This window comes from Macrosteles quadrilineatus, unplaced genomic scaffold (genome assembly GCF_028750875.1).
Source record: "Macrosteles quadrilineatus isolate MER2022 unplaced genomic scaffold, UCM_ALF_1.0 Scaffold_9__3_contigs__length_116548681, whole genome shotgun sequence".
Taxonomy (NCBI): domain Eukaryota; kingdom Metazoa; phylum Arthropoda; class Insecta; order Hemiptera; family Cicadellidae; genus Macrosteles; species Macrosteles quadrilineatus.
The window spans coordinates 46,896,481-46,922,607 of record NW_026542602.1 but is presented as its reverse complement, the minus strand read 5'-3'; the positions used below and the strand labels follow the sequence as shown (position 1 = coordinate 46,922,607).

Sequence of the window (26,127 nt, the reverse complement as noted above, 5' to 3'; positions counted from 1 at the left end):
ACTAATAATAGCTCCGATGACGTACGGTATGGGAAATATTTTATTCATTGAATTATCAACCATATTTGGAAACTATCGCAATTAATATCATTATTGTTTTTACACTTATTACTCTTTAAACAATACTAAATTCTCAAAATATGTATAATTTCAATCAATTTATCGCAGTTAGTAGAATTAGCGTTAAGCCTTGAAAGTAACCGTCGATTTCGACGGGTCCCCCCTAGTCTTAAATAATTGAATTGAATTGAATTGAATAATACCAACCAAGGAACATCTTCATATTTTATAGACGTTGTAATTGGAGTACATTAAAGTATTAAAAACTTGGTGACTAACCATACAGAGTACTTCTAAAAACGAGATTTAAAAAACTCCACTGTTAGTTGTTGGTACATTGTGTAGTTAAAATGTTGTTTTTAAACACTGAAATATTTAACAATTATTTGTTCTATAGATTTATATTCAAAATTTAAAGCATATTGATTTCATGGAAATCATTAAATATATGTATGGTAGGCTACTCTAAAATAGTGCTCAATCGTCACAAACATGAAACAATCCAAATGATTCAAATGATTTTATTGGCCATTCAGTTCATACAAACAATAGGCTACGTCAAACAATAAATAATAAATAAACATGCCAAGCTTCTTCTTGCGCTCTTGACTAACAAAATTGAAAGCTGACATAAACACATGCAGGATCTCACTCAATACAAAATATGCAAAGCAATGCATGCATACTAAAAATTAAAAAAAAACTACATAAAACAACTACATGCTGCAAGCCATGCAAAGCAGAGAAAAATAAATTTACAATTTAATAATACCTCTACTCCATGATCCTAAAAGCTTCAGATGTTACAGGATATGTCTACTTCTGATTATTCAAAGTCCATGAAAATATCAAATACATTAAGTGAGATATTTTCCCCATGTATATAGGTTTTACATACCTAACAAACTTATACCAATAAATTGAATATTCAAATAAATATGGTGTTACATTTTAGTTTAAAAGGAATTTTTCTCTTCACCAATATACCAGATTAATCAAACTTGTGTTAGTCTATGACTACATTCTTCGTAAAGTGTAACATTCAAATATGTAAATAAGCAAAACAACAACTGTTGTGAGAACAGTTTATTTCATAACACCTGTTAATTTATATTAATTATTATCATATGTTTATTTGTTATTCTATGTTTGTGAAAAGGTAAATAAAGTTAGTTGAGTTTGAGTTATGACACAAAACAGTGCATTCACTTAATTCCTAGTAAAATATTACATGGTGGCAGCGGTTTAGAGCTATGCCTCAGAAGAGAAATCCAAGAAGGAAACAATCTGACTATGAAGATAATGAAAATGAACAAGAACAAAATGAAAGAAGCAGAGAAAATGAATACAACAATTCAACTATGAAGTCAATCATTGTATCAAACACTCATTCAGTTATTCAACCTCCAGCTAGTTTCTCCTTTGTACCAGCAGATTGGCCAAGATGGAAAACACGATTTCAAAGATATCGGTCAGCATCTGGGCTATCTGAAGAGTCTGAGAACAAACAAATCAACACTCTTATATACACATTAGGTGAGAAAGCTGATGAGATTTTTGCATCTTTTAATTTAGCAACCGAATCAACGCTAACATTTGAAGAAGTCTTAGATTTATTTGACAAACATTTTATCCCACGGAGGAACTTAATTTTTGAAAGAGCAAAGTTTTTGAAGAGACAACAAAAAATTAATGAAACAGTTGAAGAGTTTATAGTTAGTCTCCATTCCTTGGCTAGAACCTGTGACTGGGGTTCACTTAATGATGAAATGGTGTTGATGGTACTAATACTGGGTTTAAATGATGAGAAACTTAGTGATCGCTTGTTGCTAGATCCCGAGATGAATTTAGACAAGGCCATTACAGTAATAAGACATGCAGATAACGTAAAGAAAGAGAAGGCAGATTTATGTGATGAGAAAAGAGTTCAAATTGAAGCAACTACGTCATCGAGTTCAAACCAAAATCAAGGATATAGGTTTCGTCAAAAGAAACAAGAATACCCAGCGCAATGTATCTGGTGTGGTTATAAACCGTCCCATCCAAGAAGCACGTGTCCAGCAAAAAGCGCAACATGTAACTTATGCAAAAAGATTGGTCACTTTTCGAAGGTCTGCAGATCTAAAGAAGCACAGGAAGTAACTGACGAAAATGAAGTAAGTGAACTTGGACCTTCAAATAATAAAGTATTCATAGGTACACTTGGGGATGGGTCAAAATGTAAGCCCTGGAAACTAGAATTAGTATTTGAGGGAAAACCACAAACATTTAAAATTGATTCAGGGGCAGATGTAACAGTAATTCCCCCTGGCATAGTTGATCCAAGTAGGATCCAGCCGACTCTAGTTGAGTTGTTTGGGGCTGGTAGAACAAAATTAGAAACTGTAGGTTGTGTTAGAGCTAATATCCAATACAGAGATGTTAAAATAAATCACATGGTATACGTAGTGAAGGGACTCATAACACCCTTGCTTGGTCGTCCAGCAATACAGGACTTGAAGATTTTAACTTTTGTTAATTCAGTTGCAGAGGTAGACAGTGACTTTTTTACCGAATACCATGAAATGTTTAGTGGTGTCTGGGCGTCATTCCTTATCCCTACACAATAGCACTTAAGGATGGCGCAAAGCCATACGCAATAACCACTCCTAGGACAGTACCTTTACCCCTAATGTGTCAAGTGAAAAAAGAACTAGAAAGTATGGTACAAAATAATGTAATCACACCAGTTGAGCATGCTACTGAATGGTGCTCAGCAATGGTAGTAGTGCCTAAATCTAATGGAGATGTCCGCATATGTGTTGACTTAACAAAGTTGAATGAATCCATCCAGCGGTCTTATCATCCGATTCCCAAAATTGAAACGTCTACTCTCAGCTCAATCTCAGGAGCAAAATGGTTTTCAAAACTTGATGCAAACAATGGTTTTTGGCAAGTCCCCTTAAATGTAAATTCCCAGGATCTAACTACTTTCCTTACCCCTTTTGGACGTTTTAAATTTCTCAAACTTCCATTTGGAATCACATCAGCACCTGAACATTTTCAGAAATGCATGAACAAAATCTTAGACAACCAGTCAAATGTCGCAGTCCATATGGACGATATTCTGATTTGGGGCAAAACGAAAGAAGAACATGATACAGTTGTTCGGCAAGTACTTGAAAAGCTTAAAAATGTAGGAATGACACTTAACAAAGACAAAACTGAGTTTGGGAAGTCAAGTATTAAATTCCTCGGGCATTTCCTCTCATCCGATGGAATTTCTGTTGATAAGGAAAAGGTTTCCGCCATTCTCAAAATGGACTGCCCAAAAAACGTAAAAGAACTTCAAAGGTTCAATGGGATGGTAAACTTTCTTGGTAAGTTTATTCCTGACAAAGCTAAGATTTTGGCCCCAATGAACTCACTACTTCAAGCTAACGTTCCATGGATATGGGGTCCAGAGCAGGCGAAGGCATTTGATGAAATAAAACTCATTTTGACTAACTCTCCTTGCCTAGCCATTTACGATGTAAATCGGGAAACAATTATCTCCTGTGATGCCTCGCTTCAAGGACTAGGATCAACTCTTTCTCAAGTTCAAGATGATGGTTCTATACGACCAGTATCATTTGCATCCCGAAGCCTTCTTCCTTCTGAAAAAAACTATGCAAACATCGAGAGGGAGGCTACAGCTGTTGCTTGGGCATGTGAAAAGTTTCAAGAATTTATTATTGGCAAGAGAATAACAATACAAACAGATCACAAACCACTACTTCAAATTTTGAAATCCAAACATCTTGATGAATTGTCTCCAAGAATACAAAGAATTCGATTGCGTCTCATGAGATATGATTTTTCAATTACTTATATTCCTGGAAAGCAGCTTCTAGTTCCTGATGCTCTTTCAAGAGCACCTCTCCCATTTTCAGGTACTGATGACCGTGAGTTAGAAGAAGAAACTCAAGCGTTTGTTCAAATGGTTTTGTCGTCCATCGATATAAACGACTGCATAGTTGCTAAAGTATTGGGAGGAACAAAATAAAGATCCGACTTTACGTGAACTGAAAAAAATAATCATCCAAGGTTGGCCTTCTAAGACATCATTACGAGATGACCTAAAACCGTATAATTCAGTTAAGGATGAGCTAAGTGTGGATAATGAGATGATACTACGAGGTTCAAGACTTGTAATTCCGCCAGCTCTGCAGTCTTGGGCACTTCAAAGAGTACATGAAGGTCATTTTGGAATCACCAAGTGTCGTTTACGTGCAAAAGAGTCAGTCTGGTGGCCAGGAATTTCTTCAGCCATTGAATGTATGGTGAAATTATGCCCTACTTGTATTAAACATTCAAGGAACAGTCATGAACCATTGCTTCCCACACAATTCCCTGACAGGCCATGGAAAACACTTGCGATGAATTTGTTCAAACTTGAAGGCGTTTGGTTTTTGACTGTGACAGATTATTACTCCAGATATTTTGAGATAGCTGAATTAGAGTCATTAACATCACGAGAAGTAATAATGAGATGCAAAGCCTTTTTCTGTCGACATGGCATTCCAGAAGAAATTAGGTCTGACTGTGGGTCTCAATTTCAAGTCCTTGAACATTCAGATTTCAAGACATTTTCCAAAGTTTATGGCTTCAAGCATGTAACAAGTAGCCCAAAATTTTCCCAAAGCAATGGAGAGGCTGAAGCGGCAGTGAAAATCGCCAAAATGATTCTAAAGAAAAATGTGGAAGACCCTTATTTAGCGCTTCTAGCCTATCGAACGACACCCCTCTGGAATGGGTTCAGTCCCTCTCAGCTTCTTATGAACAGGCGATTACGGAGCACATTGCCTCAGACAGGACATTTGCTTTGTGGAAAACCAGATCTAAAGGATCTTAAAGGGAGAGAAGAAACATATCGTGAGAAGTACAAACACAACTATGATAGAAGGCACAAAGTGCAAACTCTCAATCCTCTTCATATAGGAGACCCAGTTTGGATTGTGGACCTTAGAAGACATGGCAAAATTGTGAAAATCCTGGACAGCCCTCGTTCATATATTGTTGAAACTGATAAGAGGAATGTGAGAAGAAATCGATTCCACCTCAAACTTGCCCCTTATTTAAGAGAGGAAAACAGTGAACAAAATTTGTCAGCAAATACACATCAAACAGAACCATACAACCGTCCAAAGAGAAATATACAAAAACCAAGCTGGTTGAAGAACTTTCAAACTTAAAAGGGAGGATGTTGTGAGAACAGTTTATTTCATAACACCTGTTAATTTATATTAATTATTATCATATGTTTATTTGTTATTCTATGTTTGTGAAAAGGTAAATAAAGTTAGTTGAGTTTGAGTTATGACATAAAACAGTGCATTCACTTAATTCCTAGTAAAATATTACAACAACAAAAATCTATTTCGTGAACAGAGTTGTCGGAGTATAATCATAGATTAAGTAATTATATCACTTCATCTGTGGTTTTATTGTTTAGGATCTGTGTAAACTTCAATTTACTACGTAAAGTATTAATTTAAAAGTATTAAGTAAAGTATTCATTAAAGTAAAGCTAAAACCATAGACGTTAATGCAAATTGAATATGAAGCTTCATGACTTTCAGTCCAACCTGCGACCAAGCAAACAAAAAAATGGGCAATTTCTAAATCAGCTGACTTTTATTTGCACTTGCTTCCTTGCTTGCAGTTGAGCTGACGACACTTAACCTCTAACCTCTAATCAATCTAATGTCAAAATAATGGCAGGAATGGAAGGATATTATAGTATGCCGGAACCTAGAGCTGAAGACGAGTGGAATGTAAATGACGAAGAGTATTATTATAGAAGAATTAACCAGAATCCTGCAACCAAGTATGATAGAGAAGCATTGTCTAGGTCACTTATGGTCAAACCGAAATCTAGTAATGCAGAATCTGAAGAAGAGCAAGGTAGGGAAGTTAATCATTTTAAATTAGACGTAGGGCCTAGGCTATTAATTCTACCGGTGATGGTGGTTAGTCAAACATAAACATATTACAATTTTATGAATTCTGCTTCCTTAAACAAGCATTATGACTATTTGAATCTTTTAGAGGCTGCACTTTACTTTAGGTTCTACACTCATTCAAATGAAAATATCGATCGATATATCGATCATTTGATATATCGTTTGGTTAGTTAGGTAAGTTTAACCTAACCTAACTAACCAAACGATATAACTTATCGAATGAAACAATCGAATAATTGATATTTTCATTCGGTTGTTTGTGTAGGACCTAAAGTAAAGTGCAGCCCTTTTAGAGCATATGCCTAACGAAGCATAATTGTGGTAGCGAACGTAACACGTTCGCTACCACAATTATATGGAATTTACGTTCGCATAGACCAGCGACGCATTGTGCGTCGACTCGTTTCTCACAGTAGACCACCGACGCATATTTGCGTCAGCTGGTCACATTGAAATAGACTAACGACGCACATTTGCGTCAGTGTTCTAATGTTATTAAACAGCGTATTTCTTAGCAACGGTCTATTTTAAAGCCCGTATTTTATCGTATCGGTCTAGAGGGATATCTGCCGCAAATGTGCGTCGCTTGGTCTATGGATATGACGATTGGTTACGTCACACAACAGTTGGCAACATTGTTGTTTACATTGTGTATTTCGCGACATCACAGAACAGATGTAAACGTTATAACCTTTGCAGTTTTGGCTCGTGTTTAGTGGAGTTTCTTTATTTGTTTGTGTAAAAGCTTGAAACAACCAAATTTACAACGACGCTTACGTGCGTCGCCTGGTTGATTGAAACGAAAATGTAATCTTTTTAACTGGATTTCATTAAATAGACTGACCGACGCCTATATGCGGCGTTTTAAAATTTGCTCATAACGAAAAATAAAAACAATATTTATTGCTTACTAATTCACTTAAGGTTATTATGAAGTCAATTTGTCCATTTAAACGATATTTCTCTTTTGGTCTGTCGGCAATGTTATTCCTATATCACTTGGTCTGTAAGCAACGTCATGATCATTCCTTTTAGTCTGTAGGAGTGACCGGACCGACGCAAATGTGCGTCACTCGGTAGCGAACGTGTTAAGTTAGGCCTACCAATTTTTTCTGCCTGATCAAAAAACTCTGGTTAGTTTCAAGTGTTATCAAAAACATACCCATGCAGTGCATTACAGAATGACAAGCACCAAGTCACAGAAAACATACTACTATAACCCAGAATGCCAACCGCATGGTAATAAGCGTTAAGTAGTTTGAGAGAGCTTTGCCTATCAATTCGTAGGCAGCGCCACCAGCGTTGCTATACACTCATTAGGCCTATAGCTGGTGTAGCATAGCTGGTGGCGCTGCCTACGAATTGACAGGCAAAGCTCTCTCGGTACTTAACGCTTTTTACCATGCGGTTGGCATTCTGGGTTATAGTAGTATGTTTTCTGTGACCAAGTTAACTTGCCTGCCATGAATTAGGGATTAGCATCGATAGGTCAACCATTGATGTTCACCATCAATGGTAGGCTAACATCAGTATCAACCATCAATACATTTTAAGTTACTGAGCATCAATATTTTTAGGACAAAAACATCGATAGTTGATATTTTTTCTGTTTATCTAGTTCTAGATTTGCAAGACGAAATCATAATTGATTAACGCTGGAGTGGTGCTTCTGAAATTTATTACAAATGAATTGGTTTGGCAGTATTTAGGACAAGCACCTCAGCAAAATTTAATATACCGTATAGTTATCTCACTCTCACTCTACTCTAGGATAAGTCTAGTCCAGCTCGCAACATTTTTGGATTCTATAGGCTAGCGTATTTTATCAGCCTTTCAATGGAATAAACACAAAAATTCAACATTTTCACTAAAACTAGACCTAATGGATAAGGTACAGCCTATTCAATTGATCCAAAGCTAGAATAAAGAAAGTTAACTACTTATTAACCTCATCTAACCACAGAAAGCTGTAGTGGCGGATCCAGAGGGGCCAAGGGGCGACCACCAACCCCCCCCCCCCCCTCGGGCATAGGCCTACATAATATATTTTTGTTACTTCATGTAATACAGTAGTGCATACACATTGCGTGAAATAATTTATCACACTAACTTTGAACAAAGAATTGGTATACAACTGCCATTTTGGAGACTTAGTTTACACAAATTTTTCGGGGTGATACCCCCGAACCCCCCCCCCCCATCACCCCGGTACGCCCCTCCACCCTTGTGACTGCTCTAGATTCGCCACTGGAAAGCTGTTAACTTATATGACACATTTCAATGAATTTACAGTGAAGTCTTGAGTATGATGCTTCAAAAAATGGTGGGTGTATGAGAATCAAAATCAAACAGACTGACCTGCTAGTAGGCTCGTAAACATAAACAAAGAAATGTGTAATGTGACTTAAAGGCTTCAGTCAAAGAGGAGGTTGTAGATAGCCAGTGGTAGAGTAGACTAATTTACTAAAGTAAAAATTCCTTCGTTTCTACAGAGAAAATACTCTGTTCAGTAGGCGAATGCAGTTTAGCTTTTTTCAAGTACTTAACTTAGACTATAGATATCTATTTTGCCAATGCCTAGAGTAGACAAAGTCATGAATTGGTCTACCAATTCTTGTGGATGCTCGCAATTGTGTGTTTTCTAATATACGAGGAAGTGTTTTTTGGACAAAAAACCGACAAATCACTAAGAATATTGTGTTGTGGTTTCAGCTTACTTAACAACAAGGAAGTTCATTGCAGATGGTGTTAGAATAGCTACACTCATTACAGAAAACCTTCTTAGTCATCCGTTTGTTGTGATTCGACGACAATGTCAGGTAAGTAAATGTTAACAAAATCTGGCATTGTCGAAAATTGTGACATCAAACCCCCTGTGGGCACCCTTGCCTTTTACCGTAGTTAAAGTATTGCCTACAATAACATTATTTTAACTAGGCCAGGGGCGTACTAAATTAGTCAATCAATCTCTATCTTAATGCAATTGAGGTTTTAAGAATATAAGCCATTAATTACCGTACAAATTTTACTGAAAGTAATAAAAACTTAACGTTTCCTATAAAATGGTACCTGTTTAGGTAAACCACAATTCACGGAGGTTCCACAACACACCGTTCACTCTGTTGCCGGTGATTGTAAGACTGAACCAGAGGCAAGGTTTGGCAACACTGTGGAAAGGCCTGGGCAGTGTGTTACTTGTCCGAGGCATGACACTTGCCATAGAGGATGTCATCTCCAAGTTCACCCCCTGGCCTAAGTGAGTACTATCCTTTATCAAAGATATTAGAGCATGTCTGGTACTTGATTGTGGTGTGAGTAATGAAATGATATACTAATGTTGCGGTACAATTTCCATGGCCTCCCATGGATAAGAAGTTATTTGTATACCATATATTTTTTTATTAGGCTATGGTTGTTTCTCTGGGGATCTTAAGAAACTGGCCCAAACTATTACAACAGAATCAAAAAAGATAGGACTTAAAGTAAGTGCAGCGAAATCCAAATATCTCAAAGTGGAAAGAATTCAAAATGAGGATGAGGGACCATTAAATGTCAACAACCTGACCTTTGAGAGAGTATCCGAATTCAAGTAGGCCTACCTAGGAATAACAGTTAACTCTATAAACAAAAGAGAAAATGAAATAGAAAAGAGACTGATCGCCGCAACTAACTGTTTTCGAAGCATGTCCAAAATCTTTGGATCAGAATTACTATCGAAATCCACAAAAATATGAATTTATAAAACTATATAATCTAATTGGTACTTTTGTATGGACCAGAGGCCTGGACCCTAACGAAACAAAACGAAAGGAGATTAATCGTCTTTGAGAACAAGATATTAAGAACGATTTTCGGACCTTTCAAAGAAAATGAAATATGGCGGATCAGGAAAAACAGAGAACTACGAGAAAATTACGAAGACCCAGATATAGTAGCTAGTGTTAAGAGCCAAAGATTGAGGTGGGCAGGACACATAGCAAGAAGAGAAGAAAACAGTCTCCTGAAGATATCTACAAAGGGACGACCACGAAGGACCCGACCTCTAGGAAGACCCAAACTGCGATGGGGAGACCTGACGCGGAGAGACCTTCAGTAGATGGGGACATCAATTGACCAAGCAGCAGAAAGAAAACAGTGGAGGCTTGATGCCGAGGCCAAAAACTAACTTAGGTTTGAATGGCCAAGGAGATAAGGAAAGATAAGTTTGTTTCTTTAGTTTCCATTATCTTTTATCAGTCCAAAAACTTTACAGAGTATTTAAATTTGTGTGAACGGGGGTATCACTGCAATACAGTAGACTCACTCTTATCCGGGCTCCTCGGGACCAAGGCCAATCCGGATAACGGGTTTACCGGTTAAACTGATGTCCCCCAAAACTCGTAGAAACAGACCGTTTAAATGCGTATTTGACTTAAATTTAGGAGAGCATTGTAATTAGACACGTGATCACTAGTCTCAAATCTTCCCCACGAGAATGGTCATTTCAGTACCTCCCACTTTCTGCCGATCTAGTCCGGTTAAACCGATGTGCTGATAAAAATTGTCCGGTTAATGAGATTTCATTTCTGCCGAGTGTAGTCCAGTTAAACCGATGTCCGGTTAAAAGGTGTCCGGATAAGAGGGAGTCTACTGTAGGTGTTTTCAAGACAACATTTGTTGGCAACGGCTGTTACCATGACAACGGGTATTATCATGACAGATGTTTCCATGGCAACGGTGGTTGCCATGACAACAGATGTTTCCGTGGACACGGTGGTTACCATGACAACAGATGTTTCCATGGCAACAGTGGTTACCATGACAACAGTTGTTTCCATGGCAACGGTGGTTACCATAGCAACCGGTTGTTTCCATGGCAACAGTGGTTACAATGACAACAGATGTTTCCATGGCAACGGTGGTTACCATGACAACAGATGTTTCCATGGCAACGGTGGTTACCATAGCAACCGGTTGTTTCCATGGCAACCGGTTGTTTCCATGGCAACGGTGGTTACCATAGCAACCGGTTGTTTCCATGGCAACGGTGGTTACCATGACAACAGACGTTTCCATAGCAACGGTGGTTACCATGACAACAGATGTTTCCATGGCAACGGTGGTTACCATGACAACAGATGTTTCCATGGCAATGGTGGTTACCATGACAACAGATGTTTCCATGGCAACGGTGGTTACCATGACGACAGATGTTTCCATGGCAACGGTGGTTACCATGACGACAGATGTTTCCATATCAACGGTGGTTACCATGACAACAGTTGTTTCCATGGCAACGGTGGTTACCATAGCAACCGGTTGTTTCCATGGCAACGGGGGTTACCATGACAACAGATGTTTCCATGGCAACGGTGGTTACCATGACAACAGATGTTACCATGGCAACGGTGGTTACCATGACAACAGTTGTTTCCATGGCAACGGTGGTTACCATAGCAACCGGTTGTTTCCATGGCAACGGTGGTTACCTTTTTTTTTTTTTTTTTTTTTTAACTTAATTTTATTTTACAATCTGTTCAATACTTTGAACAATTAGTAAAAGGGATAATATAAATAAGTGTCTTGACCAAGAATCTTCCCTGTGAAAGATCTTGCAAAATTAAATAGTCATGTCATAACTAAAACTATACAAATCGGTATGGGAGTTCTAGAACTTTCACAATTTTTAGTCTGTTGGGAAAATCACTATTGTCCAGCAAATTAACGGCTATATTGTTCGGGTGGGTTTCGAGTTTTTCTTGATAGTTCTTGCTAATTCTTGTTATTTCTTCAATTACTGTAGGTATTCTGAAATCTTCATGGATTGTTCGATTCGAAACAAACCACGGAGCATCAACTATTCTTCGTAGCGCCTTTGACTGAAATCTTTGAATAATTGCTAAGTTGGATTTACTTGCCGTTCCCCAAAGCTGTATCCCGTACGTCCAAACAGGTTTGATCATAACTACGGTGGTTACCATGACAAAAGATGTTTTCATGGACACGGTGGTTACCATGACAACAGATGTTTCCATGGCAACGGTGGTTACCATGACAACAGTTGTTTCCATGGCAACGGTGGTTACCATAGCAACCGGTTGTTTCCATGGCAACGGGGGTTACCATGACAACAGATGTTTCCATGGCAACGGTGGTTACCATAGCAACCGGTTGTTTCCATGGCAACGGGGGTTACCATGACAACAGATGTTTCCATGGCAACGGTGGTTGCCATGACAACAGATGTTACCATGGCAACGGTGGTTACCATGACAACAGTTGTTTCCATGACAAAGGTGGTTACCATGACAACGGTTGTTTCCATGGCAACGGTGGTTACCATAGCAACCGGTTGTTTCCATGGCAACGGGGGTAACCATGACAACAGTTGTTTCCATGGCAACGGTGGTTACCATAGCAACCGGTTGTTTCCATGGCAACGGGGGTAACCATGACAACAGATGTTTGCCATGACAACAGATGTTACCATGGCAACGGTGGTTACCATGACAACAGTTGTTTCCATGGCAACGGTGGTTACCATGACAACAGTTGTTTCCATGGCAACGGTGGTTACCATAGCAACCGGTTGTTTCCATGGCAACGGGGGTTACCATGACAACAGATGTTACCATGGCAACGGTGGTTACCATGACAACAGTTGTTTCCATGACAACGGTGGTTACCATAGCAACCGGTTGTTTCCATGGCAACGGTGGTTGCCATGACAACAGATGTTACCATGGCAACGGTGGTTACCATGACAACAGTTGTTTCCATGGCAACGGTGGTTACCATGACAACAGTTGTTTCCATGGCAACGGTGGTTACCATAGCAACCGGTTGTTTCCATGGCAACGGGGGTTACCATGACAACAGATGTTTCCATGGCAACGGTGGTTGCCATGACAACAGATGTTACCATGGCAACGGTGGTTACCATGACAACAGTTGTTTCCATGACAACGGTGGTTACCATAGCAACCGGTTGTTTCCATGGCATCGGTGGTTACCATAGCAACCGGTTGTTTCCATGGATACGGGGGTTACCATGGCAACAGACGTTTCCATGGCAACGGTTATTACTATGACAACAGATGTTACCATGGCAACGGTGATTACCATGACAACAGACGTTTCCATGGCAACGGTGTTTACCATGACAACAGTTGTTTCCTTGGCAAAGGTGGTTACCATAGCAACCGGTTGTTTCCATGGCAACGGTGGTTACAATGACAACAGATGTTTCCATGGCAACGGTGGTTACCATGACAACAGATGTTTCCATGACAACGGTGGTTACCATGACAACAGATGTTTCCATGGACACGGTGGTTACCATGACAACAGATGTTTCCATGGCAACGGTGGTACCATGACAACAGTTGTTTCCATGGCAACGGTGGTTGCCATGACAACAGATGTTACCATGGCAACGGTGGTTACCATGACAACAGTTGTTTCCATGACAACGGTGGTTACCATGACAACGGTTGTTTCCATGGCAACGGTGGTTACCATAGCAACCGGCTGTTTCCATGGCAACGGTGCTTACCATAGCAACCGGCTGTTTCCATGGCAACGGTGGTTACCATAGCAACCGGTTGTTTCCATGGATACGGTGGTTACCATAGCAACCGGTTGTTTCCATGGATACGGGGGTTACCATGGCTACAGTGGTTACCATGACAACGGACGTTTCCATGGCAACGGTGGTTACCATGACAACAGATGTTACCATGGCAACGGTGGTTACCATGACAACAGACGTTTCCATGGCAACGGTAATTACCATGACAACAGACGTTTCCATGGCAACGGTGGTTACCATGACAACAGTTGTTTCCATGACAACGGTGGTTACCATAGCAACCGGTTGGTTCCATGGCAACGGTGGTTACCATAGCAACCGGTTGTTTCCATGGCAACGGTGGTTACCATAGCAACCGGTTATTTCCATGGATACGGGGGTTACCGTGACAACAGATGTTTCCATGGCAACGTTGGTTACCATGACAACAGATGTTTCCATGGCAACGGTGGTTACCATGACAACAGATGTTTCCATGGCAACGGTGGTTACCATGACAACGGTTGGTTCCATGGCAACGGTGGTTACCATAGCAACCGGTTGTTTCCATGGCAACGGTGGTTACCATAGCAACCGGTTATTTCCATGGATACGGGGGTTACCATGACAGCAGATGTTTCCATGGCAACGGTGGTTACCATGACAACAGATGTTTCCATGGCAACGGTGGTTACCATAGCAACCGGTTGGTTCCATGGCAACGGTGGTTACCATAGCAACCGGTTGTTTCCATGGCAACGGTGGTTACCATGACAACAGACGTTTCCATAGCAACGGTGGTTACCATGACAACAGATGTTTCCATGGCAACGGTGGTTACCATGACAACAGATGTTTCCATGGCAACGGTGGTTACCATGACAACAGATGTTTCCATGGCAACGGTGGTTACCATGACAACTGTTGTTTCCATGGCAACAGTGGTTACCATAGCAACCGGTTGTTTCCATGACAACGGTGGTTACCATGACAACGGTTGGTTCCATGGCAACGGTGGTTACCATAGCAACCGGTTGTTTCCATGGCAACGGTGGTTACCATAGCAACCGGTTATTTCCATGGATACGGGGGTTACCATGACAGCAGATGTTTCCATGGCAACGGTGGTTACCATGACAACAGATGTTTCCATGGCAACGGTGGTTACCATAGCAACCGGTTGGTTCCATGGCAACGGTGGTTACCATAGCAACCGGTTGTTTCCATGGCAACGGTGGTTACCATAGCAACCGGTTATTTCCATGGATACGGGGGTTACCATGACAACAGATGTTTCCATGGCAACGGTGGTTACCATGACAACAGATGTTTCCATGGCAACGGTGGTTACCATAGCAACCGGTTGTTTCCATGGATACGGGGTTTACCATAGCAACCGGTTGTTTCCATGGATACGGGGGTTGCCATGACGACATATGTTTCCATGGCAACGGTGGTTACCATGACAACAGATGTTTCCATGGCAACGGTGGTTACCATGACAACAGATGTTTCCATGGCAACGGTGGTTACCATGACAACAGTTGTTTCCATGGCAACGGTGGTTACCATAGCAACCGGTTGTTTCCATGGCAACCGGTTGTTTCCATGGCAACGGTGGTTACCATAGCAACCGGTTGTTTCCATGGCAACGGTGGTTACCATGACAACAGACGTTTCCATAGCAACGGTGGTTACCATGACAACAGACGTTTCCATGGCAACGGTGGTTACCATGACAACAGATGTTTCCATGGCAATGGTGGTTACCATGACAACAGATGTTTCCATGGCAACGGTGGTTACCATGACGACAGATGTTTCCATGGCAACGGTGGTTACCATGACGACAGATGTTTCCATGGCAACGGTGGTTACCATGACGACAGATGTTTCCATGGCAACGGTGGTTACCATGACAACAGATGTTTCCATGGCAACGTTGGTTACCATGTTGACAGATGTTTCCATGGCAACGGTGGTTACTATGACAGCAGTGGTTACCATGGCAACGGTGGTTACCATGAAAGCAGTGGTTACCATGACAGCAGTGGTTACCTTGGCAACGGTGGTTACCATGACAATGGCGGTTACCATGGCAACGGCGGTTACCATGTCAACGGCGGTTAACAGCAATAACAGCGGTAACCATGGCACTAACCATAGCAGTTACCATAGCACCATTGTAACCATACCATAACATCATATCTCAACTTACAATACAATTTGTTTATTTTGTATAAAGCTTTCATATAAACGGTGAGATATAAACAGTTGTACTACTTTAAAAAATTTAAATAAAACATTAATAATAATACATACAAAATAATGCATATGTACTTAAAACAAGACAACAAAATATTTTGTATGCTGAGTAGGGCCCTCTTTGGGGATTCGCGGACCTAGCGCAGTCTAGGCCTGCTGCTATCCTAGATCATTGGGCTTTTGATAATGAATTTGTCTTGGCTGAAAAAAAAACATTTTTATAGTCTGATAGTCAGTTACAAAGCTGTCATGTTATTCATTTACACTCATTGTTGGCTTATCTTTGCTTTAAAATACACACCCTGGTATTTCAACGTTTCAATAAACTATACTATTTATAATATATCATGTATTTGTTTAGAAATATAATAAAATAATTATCTTTTATTATATTTTAGGGAAGTGGGACGGTTGAGCACGTTTAAACAGTGGGGACAACATTTCCTGCTTAAAAGGTAAGGACATAAATCTGATTATTATGAATATGTTAGGGCAAATTTACATGAGACTCTTTGCATTAGTTGGTTCACAAATTGTAAATGATTTTACATATTATAGATACTTTCAATTTTTAGGTTCCCCTTTTGATTCAAGTAATTCTACAAGCTGGTCTAGTGGTAGAGTGTAGGGCTTCGGTGCCTGAGTTCCCAGGTTCAAATCCGGTCAAAATTACCAATGGATTTGATCTATTAGATAATGCCGTAACCCTCTAGGACTAGCCTGAAGTAATGTTTAAAACCCCGGGCTAGAACTAGTGTCCTAGGATGTGGAGGTGAGACGACAAAAATTTATTATGTAAGCTCCAAATCATACAAACATCAAAAAGCAAAGTCCTTTTGCTTTTCCATTGTTTTTATCTACATAACTATCACCGTAGCATTTTAGCTGACTCGAGATGCAGGACCCTCCATCCATTGAATGTTACTGTTATATCAAGGTGGGTTGCATATTAATAGGTCTGATTTAGTTAAATAGTTTTGTTTTCCATCTGTTTAACTTGTGTGTACATGTCCGCAGTGTAACGCTTGCCATTGTCACGCCGTTCTACGTCGCAAGTCTGGTGGAGACTGTACAGAGTGACATAGCCAGTGAGAAGCCAGGCATCTTCGATGTGTTCCGGGAAGGAATGTGTCGTCTGTTCAGTTGGAGTGGCACTCAGAAAGGTATGTTTACTGGGAACAGCACATTTGCCATGCTTAGGCCTGTATATTACTGAGGTATCCGTTGCAATTTTTATCGGATTTTGTTTTACCTATTGTCATTTTACGTTTCTTTTGATAGATCAAATTACCTCGACCCAATGTTCATAATTATCTTAAAATAAATAAACCAACCACATGGTTTTGCTGAATAATATATTTCATTTGGTCAAGAATAGGTGTGAGGTATTGAAAAATAAAATCAATTTGACAGTTCTGCTTGTTCACATTGAGATGTCATAGCAAATGTAAACATTATGAGTTTTCTCATTGCAGCCATGATGACCAATCAATAATTACTTTAAAAATCCTCATCTCAGAACTTTGAAAGCAAAAGGGGCAAAGCCCTCGGTCAGTATTGAAGTGCGAATAGTAATAAACAAATCTTTGGTATAGTAGCTGTATTTTTGTAAAATTTAAGCCCAGTCGGCTCAGTACCTAGTTTTTACGTGATTGAAACACACACACACACAGATGGACACCATTAGATTTTTTATAATAGTATAGATTTTATGTAAGATGATTAGAACAAGAGTTAGGCTTAAAACCAGTCACTATACCGTTGTTAATAATGGCCTACCGGTATTGATTTATACTTATTCAAAGTGTTTCCCACAAAGACTTGATCTGAATCATGTTTTTATCTTACTCACAGAAACATGTGTATTAAAGAAAAGCCAATCAAGATTTTTTTGCCAAATGTTACTTGCTAGTTTACCTGAGAAAGATAGAGTCCAGAAACTAATTTACTATCGTCTCATTTGTAGGACGCATGTTGCCTATCTGGTCTCTGGTTCTTCCTACCGTAGTGTTTGGGATCTGCAAATATGGATTCTCAAGATTCTTACAAAGCGGGCTCTCTGGGATATTGCATCTCAACCTCAGAATATCACAGGAAAATAAGGTAAAGGGTTGTTTTTAATTTGTTAAAACCTATATGCAAATACTCTTATTTTTTAGTAGCCTAATGTTTTCAAATATATTTTCTTTTATAGTGCAAACATGTTTAGTTTTTCTATTTATTCATTTTTAATCACAAAATGATAGTAAACAACTTGTTTCAAATTTTCCTTTTTTTCATGTCCATTTTTATATGAGAAGGGCATTTTTATATGAGAATTCAAATTAGGAAATATAGGCCTAAGTATATTTTATATGACTAAACTCAATACATGATTGAAACACACTGTCATTATTAGAATTTTTTAATTTGGATCAGCTAAAGTCCATAAGTAAAAAGAAAACACCCTAAAGGAAAATTACCTCTAAGGAAAAAAGAGGTAAAATAAAGATTCACCCTAAAAAAAGAAAATAAGATTCAGTCACTATCAATGTACTCAAACGTTATGAAACACAACCAAAACCAACTTCAGCTTTGGCAAGATATACCACATCGCTCAATATTTCCTAACCCTAGGATATTCAGATTTTCTCTAAATCTGGACTACAGAGCCTACCAACTTTCATTTCCAGGACTACATAAATATAAGTTAAAGTATTTGAATTGTTAAATGAGTGTTAAAAAGGTCTACTGTTCTTTAAGTAGGGATGGACGAGATTGGATTTTTAGTTCGAGACGAGACGAGACGAGATTTTTTATTTCTCATAAAATTTCGAGACGAGATCGAGACGGGATTTCCCTTCTCATACACAACGGGAAATGCATGTTCAAAATTTTTACCTGATTTTGTAACATTGACTGTTTAAATACAAAAATAATGATAATAGGCAAGAATATTTACAATCTTTTATTAAAAAACATCAGCATAAAATTTTTTTATTAATCACGCCTAACTTATTAAAAATGCCTACGATTAGGAAACATAGTGATATCAGTTAGGATAAAGTTCAACTTATCCTAAAATAAAATAAATCATAAAATAAAAGCAATATTAATTTTTATAAAATAGTTACTTGTTTTGACTTTTTATAGTAATAAAACATTCCTCACACTGCTTACACTTAACAAAACTTCTCAAATGTTATTAAAGTAATATTATTAAAATAAATAAAGTAATATTTACATTTAAAGAATTAATTAAATAAGAACGCCTTCGCAAAGGAAACGCAACTACAACACGCTCCTGTATTGCGGGTATTGCATTGACTTTCTGCAGGAGTTTTTAATTTTTTTTTTTTATTCTCGTCTCGATAAAAATCTCGGCCAAAAAGAAATCTCGTCTCGTGTAACGAGATTTAAAATTTCCCGAAAATTTCCCGAAATTTCGAGACTTGACTATCCCTATCTTTAAGCTTAATTTTTCAGGCATACTTTGAAAAAATTTGCCAAGAAATTATGAAACTGACCAAGTATTAACTTGACAATAACACCTGGTTTTTATGTAATAAGATTTTTAAATAACAAAATATATGTTACCAGGGTGCCTTGCCAAGGGACTCCTTTAACCATGCAGCCCATCAAGACATTGAGATTACGTCCTCCATGTTTGCAGTGTTGGGGACAGAGGTTGTGTTCTATCCGTTTGAAACCATTTTGCACAGGTAATTCAATTGGTTTCAATATCACAATGCCTTTTTTTGTAATGATGAAAAGTTGTGGGTGCTTTGCTCTCTGTTATGAAAGGACAAAAAATCTGTGCGACAGTTGTTCAACAATTTATACAGTAAAATAATAAAGACAGTACAGATCTTCAAAGGACTTGATTAGTTTTGTTCAGAAAATCCTCTTAGGGGAGTGAACTGGTATAGTCGTGTAGCGCAGGACTCTGGTTCCTGAGTTCCTGGGTTCAAAACTCACCAAATCTAGGTGATGATGCCGCAATCCCTAGGTCTAGCCTGAATTAATGTGAAAACTATCCCAGGCCTAGTCCTAAGTCCTAGGTAAAAAAAATTGAAAATCCTCATGTAGTGACTAAATAAAAGAAAGCCATTACAATAAATGAAACCATACTGTGCCTACACATTCTAGGACGCTATTTCTAGCCCTGAACTGTTTTACAAATTACTTCAAGCGTGGTGAAGTTTGGTACGGTTATAAAAAAGAACTTTTGTTTGCTTTAAAATACCAAGACTTTTTGGGCTTTTAACCTTTTGGTCTGAAATTACAGGTTGGATTAAGTTTACTAGACTCAGTGCATAGATTTGTTTTATAAAATAATAGTTGTTTTATGAAATAGTGCAATCAACTGGCCAGTCTTATTGACAATCATCTGGTTCTGCTGTTTGCATGGCCTTTACTTAATAGCAACCTTTTTCTGTGTATCTGCATGGCGGCCATCATGGCAATTTCTTCTCGCCAACTCAAAATTATTATTTGATGTTGGGCAGCACAACCATCCAAGTGGCAAGGAACAACTGTTAATATTTATCTGAGCTGCTGAGCAAAAGACCGCAAGTACAGCTATCCACCTGACTAATTAAGACGGCCTAAAATAATATTAGTAAATGGTATTCCCTAGTCTTAGCAAAATGTTTAACAACTATTTTATTTACAGAATTCATCTGCAGGGAACGAGAACAATCATCGACAACCTAGACTCAGGGAGGGAGGTTATCCCCATCTTGACTAGCTACGAGGGAGCTCTCGACTGTTACACCACCACAGTACAGTCCGAGGGAGTGTGCGGACTGTACAAGGTATGATGGATTTAATAGGCCTAACTTGGGAATGTGATGAGTGTTTGTTGGCGAGCTGTTATTTTATTGCTTAAAAGTCCTTTCACATCCTTGGACACAAGGCTCTAGCCTGGAGCCGTTTAATAATCGAGTAGAACCTTGATAATCTGGCTTGAACGGGGGGCCTCGCCAGTAGGCAGGATTAAGACCAAATCATCGAAAGATAATTTAAATTGTATGTTCAAAACTAGTAGTGAATTAAAGGGAGCTGAAGTTCCTCAAAAAGTTAACAATAATAATAACAAAAAACAATAATCAATTGTATTTCTTTTTTATGAATGAGTGGTGGGTGTGTTTGTCCTCTTTCCAGTACTTTTGTTGTCCCTATCTTAATTTTTAATAATGATAATATTAACTACTGATTATGTAATACACTGTAAAGCTAAAAGGCATATTGCGTTAAGATTCTGAACAAGGTAAGCAGTGATTTAAGCAAGGGAAAACTCCTTTAACTTTTTTTAGTTTTTTGAGTTAGGGATAAATGTTTGAAATACTATCTTTTTTACAAAGAAGAAGAGTAAGGGTTTCATTCTGTATGATCATGAACCATTTCCCTGCTTAGATCTGAGTAACAGGGGACCGAGCGCTTGTGGTGTTTAAGTAGAAAGCTGTATTCATGTAAACTGACTGTCGTAGGTTTTGTGGTGTTTCTCAACCCTATTATTTATGTTTTCTTTCTACATGCTCTTTACTTTCCTGGTGAAATGCCTGTTTGAATGGTTTGTACTTGGATTTACTGTATAACACACTTTTGCAGGGCTTTGGAGCGTTGGTTCTGCAATGTTTAGCACATTACGCTCTCATCAGGGTGACAAAAGCTGTTCTCACACAAGCTTCGACGTTCTTCCGAAGCTCATCTCCGCCTCCGCCCGAGCTGTTAAAGAGGACTATTACCACGGAAAACTTAAAAGTGAATCGACTGTGAATCTTGTGTCAGTAGTTTTAAGTTTTTTATCTAGTCCGTGAACATGAAAACACATCAACTTTTAAAGTCTTGTTAATATACCGAGTAAGTTTAGATGTAATTAAATCAATATTCATGACATAAATTTTCCCTATTTATATTTTGTACTTATTTTTACCAAAACATTATTCATAAATGTAGTCGTGTAGCAATTCTAACAAAATGTTTTTCTATTAAGACCCAAGACCTATTGTTTAATGGTTTTTAACCACATCAAGAACATTTTAAAGATTATAAATTTTGTGAAAATAAACTATCCTTGCCAGCTGGCACGGATGGTTGCCATCTTGTATTTGTTTAAGTATAATCTTTTACTATCGAAAGAAGTACAAAGTAGACTTACCATTCCTCAAAAAGGCCAGTAATGCACTGAGGCATTTGCCAAGCACCAAATATACGAAATATACGAGCAGACTAGGGGCGAGCTACTTGAGTATTTGCCAAATTATGAGCAGAGGTGTCCTAACGTTCATCACCTTCCGAGCAGTGGGTTTGTTTCTTTATTGTTTGGTAAAGGGCGGGAACGGACAATCTTTTTGATTCGACAAATAGATGTGAAGCGCTTGGTAAATGCCTCATGTACAGGCCCATCTTTTTTTTTTTTTTTTTTTTTTTTTTCTCATGGGGCTGGGGTATTCTTACCCCTTGCTACCTCGACCTACAAGATCTTTTGTAGCACCCTTTTTTGTTTAGTCACCTAACCGAAGTTTTCTTGCGAAGCCAATCAGTTGGTGCACACCCATTTCTCTTATTTCAGTAGGCAACGGGAATGCCTTTCCTAGGTGTTTCAACCTTTTATGGGCTAACGCCGGACATTCCAGCCATATGTGCTCAGCTGATTCTGTTTCATTGAGACAGAATCTACACTGGTCTGTCTGTCTAAGCCCTATTGTCTTAAGGTACTTCCTTACATAGCCATGCCCTGTAAGTAGACCTATCAGGAGGCTTATTTCTTCTTTTTGGAGGTCGAAGATGTTTCTCCATTCCTTACTAAGAGGATTGATTAGCATCTTTGATTGTCTCAGGCCTGGGGTATTTTCCCAAACCTTTTCTTGTTGTCCCTCTGCCCAGGTTATGATTTTTGATCGGCATTTGCTCACTGGGACTCCACAGCATGGTTCAGGCCCAATGAGTTCGGATTTTGCCCCCTCGCCCGCCAGGACGTCAGCCCTTTCGTTGCCTTCGTGCCCAGCGTGACCTGGGATCCATGCAAGTTGGATTCTGTTGTGTTCGCTCAGGGCCTTGAGGGTGTTCCTGCAGCTCTGCACAACTTTAGACTCCACCACGCAGGCGTCAATTGCTTTGAGAGCAGCTTGGCTGTCTGAGAGGATAAGCACCCCTCTCCTCTTCAGGCCTTTGTCCAACTGCAGTCTCGCACAATGCTCTATTGCCATGACTTCCGCCTGGAAGACAGTCGGCGTTTCACCGAGGGCCTTTGAGAGGTAGGTTCCAATACCATACACTCCAAGTCCCGACCTGCCCTCCCTCCGCGATCCGTCTGTGTAAAACACCATCGCCGACTTTCCTGTTTTATCCCTTACCTTCTGCCATTCTCCTCTGTCTCCAATGGCCACTTGGTAGGGTTTATCAAAGTCGTACTTCCTAATCATAAGATCTGAGACCGTCATTTCCATATCCAAACTTGGGAGTTCCCTTAGGATTGACATGTGACCCGTCCTTCTCAAAGAAGATATTTCTCCTTTACTACAAGTCTTAAGGGCTGTTAATGCTGCCCTTTTCTTTATATCCAGCCCGAGTGGGAGTGCGCCTAAAATTGACTCCATCACCACTGTCGGGCATGATCTTGTTGTGCCACATACCCCTGTGCAAGCAAGTCTTTGCAGTTGTTGCAGCTTTGCAGCTGCCCCAGTTTGCTCTGCCTTCTGCCACCACACCAGGGCTGCGTATTCCACCATAGGTTTGACTATAGTTTCGTATATCCACCAGATCAATCTAGGGTTGAGGCCCCATTTTTTGCCAAATGTTCTTCTACAGGCGCCCATGGCTCCTGTTCCCTTGGCGATGACATGATCTATGTGCCTGTTCCAAGTCAACTTCTGATCTAAGTATACACCCAGATATTTAGTCTCCTTGACTGACTTGACCCTCATTCCCCTAATTTGGGGTGGGGAGATTTTAGTCCTCCTTTTTCTCGTGAAGGTCACTATTTCAGTTTTTGTAGGGTTGATTGTCAAACCCTTTGTGTTACACCAATTGTCGATGTAGTCTACCGCCCGCTGGGTAAGGTCCTCAATGGTACCTTTGTGATTCCCTCTCACGGTCAGCACTAGATCATCTGCAAATGCCTGTAGGTCAATGCCTGTTTGTTCAGCTTCTCTCAGCAGGCCATCAACCACAAGTGTCCATAGCAGGGGAGATAAAACTCCTCCTTGCGGACACCCTCTTCTGGCCTCGACTATAACCGACGAGTCTCCAACCGTGGCTGATATTTCTCTGCTTCGGAGCAGAGCCATTATCCAGCACACTATTTCTTGAGGAATTTCTCTGTCTGTCAGTGCTTCCTCTATTGACTGATAGGACACATTATCAAAGGCTCCTTGGATGTCCATGAAGACTCCTGCTAGGATTTCCTTGTGATCTAGTGTGTCTTCTATTCTCACTACCAGGCTATGAAGCGCTGTTGTAGTCGATTTGCCCATCATAAAGGCATGTTGGTTCACATTCAGGCTTGAGTTCATGAGAATCTCATCCCTCACGTGCCTGTTAATGATCTTCTCCATAGCCTTTACCATGAATGAGGTTAAACATATTGGTCTGTACAAGGCCACACTAAAAAAACAGGCCGTAATGCTCGTCAAGCATGACGTCACGATAGAAGACGGCAATGACGTAATTTTGGCGTTTGTGATCAGCTGCTTGTTTTAATCTTTCATTGGAAAATGAATAAATAAGTACTTATACGTCATAGCCGTCTTCTATCGTGACGTCATGCTTGACGAGCATTACGGCCTGTTTTTTTAGTGTGGCCTTGGTCTGTAGGATTTAGGCTGAGTTGGTACTTTTCCTTTCTTCCGTAGGAACACCACTCTGGCTCTTCTCCAACAAGTTGGGATGTGTCCAAGTGCATAACTGCCCCTGTACAATGCAACAAGGAGGTCCACTAGGTCCTCCATGCCTTCTTGCAAGAGAGCAGGGAATATGCCATCTATCCCAGGAGATTTGAAAGGGCTGAAAGAGTTTACTGCCCATCTCACAACCTCTGGTTTGAATATCTTTCCCGACACCCTTCTGGCTAGCGCCACCTCCCTAGGAGACTTCCCTAGGCGTGGCCAATTAGCTCCTTCCCCTAAGGGACAGCTCTCCGGGAAGTGTACTCTTAGCATCTCCTTTAGAGTGTCGTCCATGTTGGTCGTGAGATGGCCATCATTTGCCATTACTGCGCCCAAAGGGTTCATCTTGGATCCATGGTTAGTTTTTAAATAATGAAAATAGTTAATAGAGTCACTGACATATGTGTACTGATTACTGTCAAATACGCCATTTTTTTTACATTAGATGAGTCACCCCGACTAACTGAATCAAAAACAATCGCTGTAATTGCTGTATCAAAGACCAAGAAAGAAAAATAACAGCAACATATAGATAGGATGCCTACTTCTGTATCCAAAAGTTACTGGTAAAATCCAACTCCCTTCAGAAATATCATTAATCTATGAATATGAATATAACAAATAACAAATACAATAATGTGAAATTCAGGGCTGTGCGAATCCAGAAATTTTGGTTCGAATCCGAATCCGAATCATAGCTGTAGAGATTTTATCGAATCCGAATATTTTAATTAATCCCGAGTCGAATCTGGGTCGAATCCGAATCTCAAATTTACAGCCATTATTGAACCTGGATCGAATCCGAATCTGAAATTTAAAGCTGTTATCGAATCCAAATATTTAAACCTGTTCAGAGTCGAATCCAAATCCGAGGAAAGTCAGCAGTACCAATTTTCACATTTTTAGACCATATTTTCTGGGGCTGAAATAACTTAGGGAATTGCTTAAAAAAATTCTTGAAATGGGCCAAATAAAAAAGTTATAAAATTTAGGCCTACCTAGTTGAAGTTTTGAAACTAAAAAATTGGGCATAAGTAAGGCATACCACCTAGGCCTAAGTTACTCGCTAAAAGTGATGGACTACCAATTTGTGTAGTCTAAAACATAGGCCCAGCCTATTATACACCTCGGTGTTAATCCTCCACACAAGCCTATGTCTGCATTACTATTACAAGTAACAACTAACACTGTGAGGTTAAGTTTACTGATAGCCAAGATAGGGTTCAAATGCGACCTACACTAATGTGCCTAAAACCTAACACCAAGTTGGTCAGGTTCCTAACATGAACCAGTCAACAGCAAATCGGAGTGCACAAGTAGTTTTTTAGTGTCTAAAAAATTATATTGAAAATTATATTTAATCAGTATCTAGTAAATTTGAATATCGAATCCCAACTCG

General features: G+C 39.5%; 2 protein-coding genes across 2 annotated transcripts; one reads left to right on the top strand and one right to left on the bottom strand.

Moving 5' to 3' along the window:
• Positions 1-5,753: 5,753 nt before the first annotated feature.
• On the top strand, positions 5,754-22,184 carry LOC129002945 (mitochondrial outer membrane protein SLC25A46-like). The gene is made up of 9 exons (XM_054431080.1): positions 5,754-5,985; positions 8,757-8,863; positions 9,122-9,300; positions 16,257-16,313; positions 16,876-17,021; positions 17,825-17,961; positions 19,438-19,559; positions 20,513-20,654; positions 21,451-22,184. Exons 1-9 carry the CDS (start codon positions 5,796-5,798, stop codon positions 21,616-21,618), a joined length of 1,248 nt encoding a protein of 415 aa, XP_054287055.1. The 5' UTR covers positions 5,754-5,795; the 3' UTR covers positions 21,619-22,184.
• Positions 22,185-22,346: 162 nt separating this feature from the next.
• Positions 22,347-24,410, bottom strand: LOC129003409 (uncharacterized). Its single transcript, XM_054431701.1, has one exon. The coding sequence runs from the start codon at positions 24,408-24,410 to the stop codon at positions 22,347-22,349; it is 2,064 nt and encodes a 687-aa protein (XP_054287676.1).
• Positions 24,411-26,127: the final 1,717 nt, after the last annotated feature.